Source organism: Octopus bimaculoides, chromosome 6, assembly GCF_046866305.1.
Source record: "Octopus bimaculoides isolate indiv1 chromosome 6, ASM4686630v1, whole genome shotgun sequence".
NCBI lineage: Eukaryota > Metazoa > Mollusca > Cephalopoda > Octopoda > Octopodidae > Octopus > Octopus bimaculoides.
Genome location: NC_142933.1, coordinates 18,360,031 through 18,373,364, shown reverse-complemented (window position 1 = coordinate 18,373,364; position 13,334 = coordinate 18,360,031). Strand labels below are relative to the sequence as shown.

General features: G+C 36.2%; 1 protein-coding gene across 3 annotated transcripts in view; it reads right to left on the bottom strand.

Annotated features, from left to right (window-relative positions):
• Nucleotides 1-7,048: 7,048 nt before the first annotated feature.
• Nucleotides 7,049-13,334, bottom strand: part of LOC149134956 (uncharacterized) — a 48,977-nt gene continuing 42,691 nt past the window's right edge. For 2 of the 3 annotated variants that reach the window (XR_016242179.1, XM_089353519.1), the window contains one exon: nucleotides 11,915-12,099. Coding sequence is in view for 2 of the 3 variants with exons in the window: in XM_089353519.1 (XP_089209645.1) it covers nucleotides 11,937-12,099 (163 nt within the window). In the remaining variant the exon portion in view is untranslated. Of the gene's footprint in view, nucleotides 7,462-11,914; nucleotides 12,100-13,334 lie in introns of those variants that run through there. The other variant, XM_089353520.1, reaches the window with a different exon arrangement.

Sequence of the window (13,334 nt, the reverse complement as noted above, 5' to 3'; positions counted from 1 at the left end):
TATATATATATATATATATATATATATATATATATATATATATATATATATATATAATATATATATATATATATATATATATAATATATATATATATTATATATATATATATATATATATATATATATATATATATATATATACATATATTAAATTCAAATTACAATGAACGTAAACAAACAAATGAAGTTTGCTTTTAGAAGCGTTGAGATGTCTTTAGAAAGTTACAGAAGTGATTTTAAATTCTCAAACGCAGGATAACACTTATAATATATCCTGAACAGGATAAGCTACCCCTATTTTGCAGAAAAAAGTGTAGGCGAGAAAGAGAGATTCATATAACCTTGAGATTTTGTATATATTCCTTTCTACCAGTGCGTAGCTGGTACATATTTTATTGATCCCAAAAGAATGAAAGGATGGACGAAATGCCGTTAAGCATTTTGCCTGGCATGCTGATGATTCAGCCAGCTTTCTGCATTAGACATTGTATATATTAAACCATAATATCTACCATTAAAGTCAGTTCAGTTATTGAACATTTGATAGAATGCACATCTAATATATGGTAGTAGTTGCTGGCTAATTCATAATTTGCTCTTTGCAGACAGATCATAAACTAAGGACAATTGGTGGGATTTCAGGATCTGTGTAATGTTACAGTAGCAATGCCTCTAGTCATAAAAGTTTGTTTGTTGGGTGAGGCTAATAAATTGTTCTTACCTCCCTTAGTCTCTATAGCTAACTTATCCTTATTGTTAATACAGAAGTATGCTGAATACTTTTCTAGTTGAAGATAGCTGGCTATTGTACTTTCTTTTCCTAATAAATTACCTTTAACTTGTGTGTATTGCTACCTATATATATATATATATATATAGTATTAGGGAAAAGAACCAAGGTCTATGTGAACTCATTGATGAAAATCCACTGTCACATATAGAAAAAATTTTAAGTACAATAAATAAGTATAATATAATGCAAAGTAAATATCATAAGATATCTTATGATATTTACTTTGCATTATATTGTACTTTTAATTATAAATTTTTTTCTATATGTGACTGGATTTTCATCGATGAGTTCATAGACCTTCGTTCTTTTCCCTAATACTATATATTAATATATTTTATACTCTGAAGCTTAATTTAATTTTATTTTTTAATAAATTAATTTTGAGTTTTTACCTATAATTTTGGATTTTATCCCTAATATTATTATTATTATATATATATATATATATCTCAGAGAATGCCAAGTTAACTTATTCCCCGGTAAACTTATTACTTGGTTGCTATCTGTTTAGACTAAATATGCTTGCTTGTTTTATTTCAACCACACATCACTATTGCTTCATTTGACTTCATTTACAGCCATTGAGGTAGACTTGAATTGTGATGCTGTAGAGGGTGGTTTCCTTTACTCTGTCCATGAGGTTTTTTGGAAAACCAGTGGTCATCAGCCTTTTTAGTCAAGCTAAATTTAATGTGTGACTGCATGCTAAAAATATATAATTGCACCTTTGATTTGCTGTTCGATTACTTTGCACTAGCAAACTTAGCCTTTGTAACATCTAACTATTATAAGATTAAGTTTACCTTAATTGTAAACCTATTTTCCCTTGCTTTTGAATAAGGTGCATCTTTTACCTACAATTAATATTCAGTAACACACTTTTTATGTTTTTATCCTTTTTAAAGTAGGATTTAATAATAAATTTTACCATTTTCAAAATATTTTCTGTTTACTTCATACATTTTATTTTGTTATAAAATATATTTCTGCAAAACTTATTGTATTTTTGTTTTGTCTCCAATTATTTTTTATTTAAAATTTTAAATAGTCATTTTGTGTTCATTGACAATTGAGTTGCACTAAATACTTCAACTTGATTCTTGCAATTAATTTAGATCAGATAGTGGATTGTTTTTTTTTTTTTAAGATTTGGAAGTGTGCTCTTACTGTAATTACTAGAAAAAGAATATATCTTTGCTTATATACAACTTGACCTGCTCAACTTTTGAGCCAATACTTAACACAACACAACCTGCTCACCCTTTGAGCCAATACCTAGATAGTTTTGATGACTGTTCATGACTTAAAGTGAAGTGTTCAAGTTAATAGGCGTAGGAGTGGCTGTGTGGTAAGTAGCTTGCTTACCAACCACATGGTTCCGGGTTCAGTCCCACTACGCGGCAACTTGGGCAAGTGTCTTCTACTATAGCCTTGGGCCGACCAAAGCCTTGTGAGTGGATTTGGTAGACGGAAACTGAAAGAAGCCTGTCGTATATATGTATATATATGTGTGTGTGTCTGTGTTTGTCCCCTCAACATCGCTTGACAACCGATGTTGGTGTGTTTACATCCCTGTAACTTAGCGGTTCAGCAAAAGAGACTGATAGAATAAGTACTAGGCTTACAAAGAATAAGTCCTGGGGTTGATTTGCTCGACTAAAGGTGGTGCTCCAGCATGGCCACAGTCAAATGACTGAAACAAGTAAAAGAGTAAAGTTAACTAAAATCATATTATGACAGCTGTCAAATCACTTTTCTTTCTCATTACCCCAAACTAATTTGTTTTTACCTCTTTGATCTTTTTTTTATTTTTAAATCTTGTCAGGAGATTGAAATCTTATGAAACATTTTTCTAGATTTTAAAAAATTTTGCATGCTTAGATTTATGTTCGTATTTTTGGCTTTTTTAAAAACTTGACTTACAAACTATATTGAGTAACTTCACATTAAGGAGGGGAATGTACAATTTTCTGTAATTCACTCTGCCTCAAGGTCCCAGCAGACAAAGATGGGAAAGAAAATGTCCTGGGAGATGCACTGAAACAGTTACTCTGACTCATTGGGCTCGCACTTGTGGGTAGCCGTCTCTGCCATTATAGTGGTGAGCAGGGATATAGTCCGGGGGTTGAGAACGTAGCAGGTCTTCACTGCCAGAGGCTTGACCGTAAATATAAGTTTGTTGAAGAAATATTTCCCAGGACTCTTGAGCTTTTGGACTATATTTTGAAGCAGGATTATCAATCCTAGTAATAATATTGAATTGTCTGAGAGCCAACGTTTAAAGAGAGGACGATTTTGAAAGATTTTGGAATTTTATATAATTATGTAGAAAATATTTGCTACCTATGTGTCTAGTCAGAGGAAAGAGTTTATATTATTGGAATACTGGAGGAGGCCATGATTGAAGCCAATGGCAATTTTATTGAATAAATTTCCTCTTTAGTAGTTCAAGATATTTTCTTCTAATTTTGGTAAATATATTTGTTAAAATGAGATATCAAGTGTTATTTTCATTTTTGCATAATTTAGATGGCAATTTATTCACCGTACCCTGTACAAGCATCTCCAGCCATGGGGAAATATTACCTTGCTTGGGAACAGGTGAGTGTTGGCAACAAGGGTATCTAACTAGAAAGTCTGGGTCACTGAATTCCATCTCATCTTTGTAAGCATAGAAAAATAGACATGGAAATGATGATTGTCCAATATGATTAGTTAAACAGTTTGTTTCTTAATCACATGATTTTGGATTTTGTCCTTTTGCATAGTACCTTGGACAAGTGTCCTCTGTTGTAACTCTGGGCCAACCAAAGTCTTTTGAGTGGATTTGGTAGATGGAATATCTACCAAGTATGTATAAATATGATTTATATTATATAATTGACTTCATTTCTTTTTCGTAGATGCTATTTTAAATCCAAGTTAATTCATTACCAAAGCATTGACAAGCAATAGACTGCATCCCTTCTATTCCTGTCTCTATTAAGTAGGGACAATGGTGTTTGTCAAAGTAACAGAACCAACCTTTTAAAGAATTGCTCTATTGTCTTTTGAGTAAATTGCAAATTATTTTTTGAACAACTAAATGAATGTTTTATCAACACTTTATGCTTATAGCTAATGGCAGCAATTGCCCGTCTATTTTCATTTTGAGACTTAAAGCATTGTCATGTTAAGCAAATGTATTGAGTTGAAAACGAGATTTTAATTATGTAATGAAATGAGCATTGTAGAAACAGATGTGAACTTTTAGCTAAGCAGAAGTTATAGGCATTAAAATGACATTGTTGGGTAGAATGTTTTGTGGTATTTGTTTCAAATACCTAGACTCAGAATTCACTGAGGTCTATTTCGCTTCTATCTTAGGAGCTGATAAAAATATTAGTGCAGGGCACTGAACTTATGGAGTTGTCATGGTAAGATAGAATGCCTTGCATTATCTGTTCCAGCCCTCTGCATTTTGAGTTCAAATTTGCCCATGTGCAGCTACTTGCAACACCAGTAACTGTTTAGTCACTGTTTTTATATATATCAATGGTAATGGATTTTGTTTACACATACTGGCTGTGAGTACATTATTGAAAATGTCCAACAAAGCCAAAATGCATCAAGTGTTCTCACTGCTGTAATGCAAGAGCCACTGGAGACCTACAGTCTGACATCACCGACCAATGGGTCATTCTTTTGAGAAATTTTGACCCAACCATGTCAGATATACAAATTTCCTTTTTGAAATTACTTATTAATTGGCTCCATCTGTTTGCCATCTCTCGGATCTGCACCAAGTTTGTGTGGTGACAGCTCTTTCTGTCTCAAACTCTATCAACACTGGTGAGTTCCAGGATTCAGCTTTATCATTTTACACATCGATGCCTTGCTTCCCATCACATCTGCTATGTCCAATGCTGACCATGCTTATACAGTTAATACTATTCTTTGTTCCTCCCTAACATTCCCAATATGTATGTCATTTACAATCACTGCATGACAAACCTGGGTTGATTCCATGGATGGAGGTTCCATTTGATTCCATGAATGGTATGGCCCTACTGGAGGTCTCCAATCTTGTCTCAGTAGCAAAAAACACAACCACCACTCATACTGCACTGGACCCAACCTAAAAACATGAGCAGTATTGCCACAAAGTTGCTTCAATATTAGGCCCTCAAAGTTTCCTGAGTATTTCACTCAGTAAAAGCACATCCCTCAAATAACCAGGACCACATCCTAAAAATGTTAATTCTCCAACATTTACTGGTTACATGATGGACATTTGTCCTCTAGGGAAATATTGATCCCATATCTGAAGCAGTGCCACTGCACACAAGTATCCTAGACTGAAGCCAGAGAAAGGTCAGTTGACTTTGGTATGAAATTTCTCTGACATGTTCCAGCTTCTTGCCTGCAACTATAAACTGTATTCTCTTGTTGCTACTAATATAATGTTCCCTAATCCTTTAACATTCAGATTACTCAATCAAATGTATTGCTTATTTATTTACATTGCTTTTAATTAATTATGCATTATTTTGCAGCTTTAAGATTTTGATGTGTGTTTATTTTTAGAATTACTTTGTATGGTAGTTGTGAGAGGCTAGATCTGGCCAGTTTGAACATAAGTAGGATATTTGGACTGGACATGGCCAGTTTAAATGCTAAAGGGTTAAGTTGGATGTTCTTGTGCTACCTTCACTCAGGAACTCATCTTTCCTCATCATCCATGTCATGTCCAACTCCCTTCTAGTTACTAAGCCCAATCCTTCCTCTTCTGAATGTTGACCAAGAATTCTCTCTTTTCCAGAAGGTGTTGACTTCCACCAGGTTAAGTAGAATATGAAGGTATTTATCTCACTGGTTTTGTAGAGTCAGTGAACACTAGCAAGGGCACAGCACCTTGTTCCTAGCTGGTAAAAAAAAAAAAGTGCCCGTAATACATTTTGGACTGTTTGCATTTGTCATTCATACTTTGATGAATTCTATCAGTGCTACCTGGCTGATGCAGACCGTAGACAGTGCTGAATGGAAAAGGTTCAAATCTCCAGCTCTCTATTTGATGATAAAATGTTTAATGTTCTGAAATGAATTAATTTAATTCAGATAATTTTCGAGAATTCATCTCATCATCAAAATGCATGTTAACCCTTTCATTACCATATTTCTGTTGAAATATACTGTTTCAATTAATTTCGAAATCAGAGGAATTTAGTAAAATCACTTTGTCATTGTGAAGCTGGTGTTTAGAACATAAATTTAACATGAGATTTACAAGAAAAGTTTTTTATGTACATCAATTTAAAACAGGAAGTTTGTATCACAGAACCATGAGTGGTCTCAGCTGGCTTGGTATCATTATCATCATGATGCTGACATAGTTTGTATGATTTGGCAGGATCCAACAGGCCCAAGGACTGCATCGTACTCCAGTGTCTGTTTGATATTGTTTCTAAAGCTGGATGCCTCTCTTAATGCCAACCACTTTACAGCATGTATGAAAAGCTTGATCAGTTCAGTTTCTGGTTAGCATTATCTTAAGACTCTCTCTTTCTCTCTTACTTCCTCTCTAAAATATTTAAAAACACAAAATGAATGCTGTCACCACTCACTGTCTCTTTCACTCTCTCTCTCTCCCTCTCCGTCCTCCTTTCTTTTGCTTTGCCTCTTCTTTGAAGTAAGTGTTATTTCTTTACTACCCACAAGGGGCTACACACAGAGGGGACAAACAAGGACAGACAAACGGATTAAGTCGATTATACCGACCCCAGTGCGTAACTGGTACTTATTTGATCGACCCCGAAAGGATGAAAGGCAAAGTCGACCTCTGCGGAATTTGAACTCAGAACGTAGCGGCAGACGAAATACCGCTAAGCATTTCGCTCGGCGTGCTAACGTTTCTTTGAAGTAAGTGTGACACACAATTCTTTATGACACTGACCGCCTGACTGGCCTTCGTGCGGGTGACACGTAAAAGCACCCACTACACTCTCTGAGTGGTTGGCGTTAGGAAGGGCATCCAGCTGTAGAAACTCTGCCAAATCAGATTGGAGGCTGGTGTTGCCGTCCGGTTTCACCAGTCCTCAGTCAAATCGTCCAACCCATGCTAGCATGGAAAGTGGACGTTAAACGATGATGATGATGATGATGAATGAGTTGAACTGAAGTGTAATTATGCTCTAAAGACGAGGTTAAAAGCCTGAAAAATAATTATGAGCCTTCAGTGTACTGTCTGGCTTTTCCACATGGACTTTTAAGCAGATTACAATACATTAAAATTTTATTTTCGAAATGTTAAAAAAAGAAAAAGAAAACAGGTTTTTTTTATGTTTTTATATAAATTATGATGGAAGGAATCGGTTATGTTGGTAGGGGGCGGGTGACAGGATTTCATAGATTAAAAAAAAATTTTTCTTTCCTTTTTTTAACATGGAGATTTACCAACAACCATGTTTTGTGCACAAGTCAGTGGCAGTTTGAGTCCTCTGTCCAAGAGGTTCATTAGCTCTACACAGCCATTACAGCAGGCTGCACATGGACTGATCAAGACAAACAGGACAGCACAGAGAAGGCCAATTGGAAGGCCAAACACCAATAAGATTATAAACCAGAGAATACTCCAGAACCAATTGCAATTCATTGTGATAGATTTCTGTTGGTTGCAGACAGATGTGACTGGAAAGAAAACAAAGAAAACAAGTTTAGTGAAAATATAAAAATAAATTAGCACAAAACAAAACATTGGATTATAGGGTTATCACTGGAGACTTAGTCTTCCTGTCATTTTTTTAAAATTTCCTATAGTACTAGGTTACTGTTTCCAATGCAAAACTGGTTCAATACCTAGCTACTATTTCATTTGTTGTTGGCACTCTGTCGCTTACGACGTCGAGGATTCCAGTTGATCCGATCAACGGAACAGCCTGCTCGTGAAATTAACGTGCAAGTGGCTGAGCACTCCACAGACACGTGTACCCTTAACTTAGTTCTCTGGGATATTCAGCGTGACACTGTGACAAGGCTGACCCTTTGAATTACAGGCACAACAGAAACAGGAAGTAAGAGTGAGAGAAAGAGTACAGCAGGGTTCGCCACCATCCCCTGCCAGAGCCTTGTAGAGCTTTTAGGTGTTTTTGCTCAATAAACACTCACAACGCCCGGTCTGGGAATTGAAACCGCGATCCTATGACCGCGAGTCCGCTGCCCTAACCACTGGGCCATTGCGCCTCCATTTCATTTGTAATACTCTGGCTTTGATTTCAAAGTATTCCGTCTCTCTATCAGGAGTGATCACTTTCGCTCTGGTGGTCTCATACAGCTTACCTATTGCTCTCAGAATTCTTGGTGGAATATCATATGCTTTAAGTCTCTTCATCAACATTCCTCTGTGTACTGAATCAAAAGCCTTTTTAAAGTCTACGTAGATAATGATAGCCTTCCTGTTATGGCTCCAAAGCATTGAAGAAGCAGTTGGACGGTTGTTATATGAGGATGCTAAGAATGACACTCAATGTCTCCTGGAAGAGTCATACAGCAAATGCCAACTTATACCAGGGACTACCAAACATAACCTTGAAGATACAACATAGAAGGATGAGGCTAGCTAGACACTGCATCAGACCCACCGATGAAATTGCTAACAAGCTAGTGCTCTGGCAACCAATGGAAGGAAGAACCAGGAGAGGAAAGAGGAAGACGACCTATACTGACAACTTGCTGGAGGATACTGGTACAGAAGGGGTACAGGGGCTGAGGAGCATTATGGAAGATCGAGATGAAAAAGGAAAACGTGTGGAAACAGTCTTGGGGCGTACTGAGGGACGAACTAGATAGATAGATTTCACTTACTCTTCCCTGTATTTCTAATACCTGGTTATAGCCTACAGACCAGTGGTTCACAACTGTAGTCCATATAAGATTTTGCAGGGTCCACACAAACAAAATAGTAAATCGGGGATCCACACTGGTATTTTAAGTGTCCGTGAAAGAATGTTACTTTGGATGTATTTGTTGCAAGAAACAGCCAGGTTTCTTTCTCTGATGTTTTACAGGGTTCAAACTACACAAGTTAATGTGTGAATAACAAAATAGGAATTTTGAAAGAAGTATCTATAAAACATTAAATGGCTTTGGAGGGTCCACCAGAATAGGACAGTAATCAAAAGGGCCCATGGGCAAAAAATCGTTAAAACGAAATATGTGGTGATGGTAGTGGAGGACTATGGCTCTTGGAAGGGGTTATGCCTTTTTTTCTTTTCATTTCAAAGTCAGCATTGCAGGATATGATTTGTTAAACTTTATGCATGAATCGATGAGGGGGAAATAGCAGCCAAATATCCCTCAACTCAAATTCATTTTCAAACAAAACAATACATTGAAGAATATCCTTGATAATAATAATAATAATGATAATAATGGCGTTAGGAAGGGCATCCAGCTGTAGAAACTCTGTCAAATCAGATTGGAGCCTGGTGTTGCCATCCGGTTTCACCAGTCCTCAGTAAAATCGTCCAACCCATGCTAGCATGGAAAGCGGACGTTAAACGATGATGATGATGATGATGATGATGATGATTCTAATATAGACAGAAAGGTTGCAATTCTTAAGGGTTAGATTAGTCAATACCATTTATCCAAGTACTTAACTAATACTTTATTTTATTAAACCTTGAATAATAAAAGGCAGAGTTGAACTTCGAACATAAGGAATTGGAAGAAATACCACAAGGCATTTTCTCTAACACTAATGATCCAACCAGCCTGCTATCTACATATGTAAAACTCAGAGTGTGTGTGCAAACCCGCATAACTCCTGATGTTCACAACTGATTTTCTTCAAACTAGGAATATACATTATTTATGTTCCAGAGATGATTTTAAACTCTTAAAATTTTTCACATGAGTAATGGTGCCTCTGGGGCCAGAAAACCCCCTTTCCTTGGGTAAGTATGAGTACTGTAGAGAAGGGAGGTAACCCTTTGAGAGGTAACTGCTCTTAAAATTTCCTATGATATTGATATTTACCTTTTTTTTAAATTGACATTTCATTATTAACGAACATTTGTCATCTTAGTTTATTACATCATATTTCTTGATATAATGTCTCCAAAGAAGAGATCCTCCATTGGTCAAATAACGAAAGTAGCAGAGAAATTGAAAAGGAGAGCAAATGAAATCATCACACAAGACTTCAATCAGGCAATCACAAAATGCTGCATGTACAGCTACTGCAAGAGCAACGAAAAGCAATGAGCAGCATAGTATTCACCTGGCCAGGAATGTTGCATTAATAGCTTCAGCCAATCCTCCACCGCCTTACCACGTCATTTCTTTCATGCAGATTTCACTCATGTGGTGCTGTTGAGTGCACCCACAGACTTAATTTATCATAGAGATGTAATAGTTCCTATGTCTGCTGATTGTTCAGTGTGGTAGCAACAGCACTGACAGCTGCAAGGGAGGGTATATCCACTGAGAGCTTTTTGGTGCATTCAAAAATCACACACCTCCACCCACTTTTCCATGACAAGGTTAGGGGCTTGGAATCTTCCAAACAGACACATGACATGTCACTTAGTCGAATTAGCACTTCATTTACTCCACAGATGTTTTGCTATCAATGCTGTACATCCCTGTATCACGTTTCAACTTAACTGTACCAAATATACAAACTATGCCATTTAAATCCTGAACAAAGCTGGATATGTCTGCTGGACAATAACAAAAATAATAATAACCCTTTCTACTAAAGGCACAAGGCCTTAAATTTGAGGGGAGGGGCAAGTCGATTATATCATCCCCAGGGCATAACTGGTACTTATTTCATTGACCTCCGGAAGGATGCAAGGCAAAGTCAACCTCATAGGGATTTGAACTCAGATTGTAATGATGGACCAAGTGCTACTCAGCAGGTTGCCCGGCATGCTAACAATTCTGCCAACTCACTGCCTTCATAATAATAATAATAATAATAACAATAATCCCTTCAACTATAGGCACAAGGCCTGAAATTTTTGGTAAGGGGCATAGTTGATTACATTAATCCCAGTTCTCAACTGGTACTTATTTTATTGACCCTGACAGGATGAAAGGCCATGTTAACCATGGCAGAATTTGAACTCAGAACGTAGTGACCGGCGAAATACCGCCGCGCATTTCATCCAGCATGCTAACAATTCTGTCAGCTTGCTGCCTTAATAATAATAATAATGATAATGATAATAATAATAATAATAATAATAATGATAATTATTGGCGTTAGGAAGGGCATCCAGCTGTAGAAACTCTGCCAAATCAGATTGGAGGCTGGTGTTGCCATCCGGTTTCACCAGTCCTCAGTCAAATTGTCCAACCCATGCTAGCATGGAAAGCGGACGTTAAACGATGATGATGATGATGATGTTAATAATAATAATAATAATAATAATAATAATAATAATAATCCTTTCTATTAAAGGCACAAAGTCTGAAATTTTGGTGGGGGGGTTAAATCGATTACATCGACCCAGTATTTAACTGGTATTTAATTTATCGACCCGAAAGGATGAAGGCAAAGTCGACCGCGGCAGAATTTGAACTCAGAATCTAAGGACGGACGAAATACCGCTAAGCATTTCGCCCGGCGTGCTAGTGAATCCGCCAGCTCGCCGACTTAATAATAATAATAATAATAATAATAATAATAATAATAATAATGATGATGATGATGATGATATTATTATCATTATTATCGATAATAATAATAATAATAATAATAATAACTAGCTGGACCCGTGAAAAATTCACGGAAAACATTAGAAATGTAAGCATCTGTAAACAGTGTACTGGTGCCATAAGAAATGTTTGAATATTAAGACCGTCTGTCTTTACGTTCTGAGTTCAAATTCCGCTGAGGTCGACTTAGCCTTTCGTCCTTGGTGGGGGGGATAGATTAAGTACCAGTTGTGTACTGGGGTTGATCTAATCAACTGGCCCCCTCCCCATAAACATTTCAGGCTTAGAAAAGAATATTGTGACAGTTATAGAATATAGAAAGTAATGTAACACCAATGACTGTATAATCCAACCAAAATATTTCAGTTACACAAATGTAAACGGAATTATTATTTAACCTTAAAAGACATCATACATATTCAAAGAACCTTCTTGGTTTAGTGGTATGGAACGCTTTTCTGGTATTCTTTTATTCTTTTACTTGTTTCAGTCATTTGATGGTGGCCATGCTGGAGTATCACATTTAGTCGAAGCAATTGACCCCAGGACTTATTCCCTGTAAGCCTGGTGCTTATTCCATCAGTCTCTTCTGCTGAACAGCTAATGCACCAACATCAAGAACGAAATAATAAATGGATTTATGAATGAAAGTTTGGTAGTTGCATTTATTTCCACTACGCGACACTTATTGCAAACATGTTTTAACTAAAGTAAACTATACATACACACAAATACATTCATATATATAAGTCTCGAGTTGTAGCTGTAATTCAAAGGGGCCAGCCTTGTCATATTCTGTGTGAGGTTGAATCTCCCTGGGAACTACGTTTATATTATGCATGTCTGTGGAGTACTCAGCCATTTGTGAGTTATTTTATCCTCGTGTGGTAATGAAAAGTGAAATTGACATCCAATATATGCAGTGTCTATGTATGTATGTATGAACTTTTCTTTGGATTTATGCATCTACTGTCTCTCTCACTTTCTTTTTCACTTCCTTTCTGTCTCTCTTCTCTCCTGCTTTTAATTTAACAATGTGCTTATGTATTTATGTATCTACTTCTCTTGCAATATGATAAACATTTAAAAACACAAAATGAATGCTGTCACCACTCACTGTCTCTTTCACTTTTACTTTCTCTCTGTCCTCCTCTCTTTTGCTTTGCCACTTCTTTGAAGTAAGTGTGACACACACATCAGGTATGTACAAAAACAAAAAGTTAGCATATTAATATTATTGATAATCATAATGCTTCCAATTTTGGAATACGGCCAACAATTTCTTTAAGGAGAAGCAGGTTAATCAATTACATAGACCCCAATATCTGACTGGTGCTTATTTTATTGACCCCTGAAAAGATGAGAGGCAAAGTTAACCTCAGCAGCATCTGAACTCAGAACATAAAGAACAAGATGAAATGCCACTAAGCATTTTGTTTGACATGCTAATGATTCAGCCAGCTTGCCACCATAATAATAATAATAATAATAATAATAATAATAATAATAATCCTTTTTACTATAAGCACAGATCCTAACATTTTGAGGGAGTGGGAAGTCAAATACATTGACTGCAATACTCATCTGGTATTTATTTACCAACTCCAAAAGGATTAAAGACAAAGATGACCTCAGCAGCATTTGAATCTCAGAATGTAAAGAGAGAAGAAATGATTTGGCTAGCTCACCACATTAATAATAATAATGGTTTCAAATTTTGACATGAGGCCAGCGATTTAAAGAGAATAGGATGACTTGATTACACTGTCCCCAGTACTCAATAGGTACTACTTATTTTTATCAACCCTGTTAGGATGAGAAGTGGACTTTGGTGG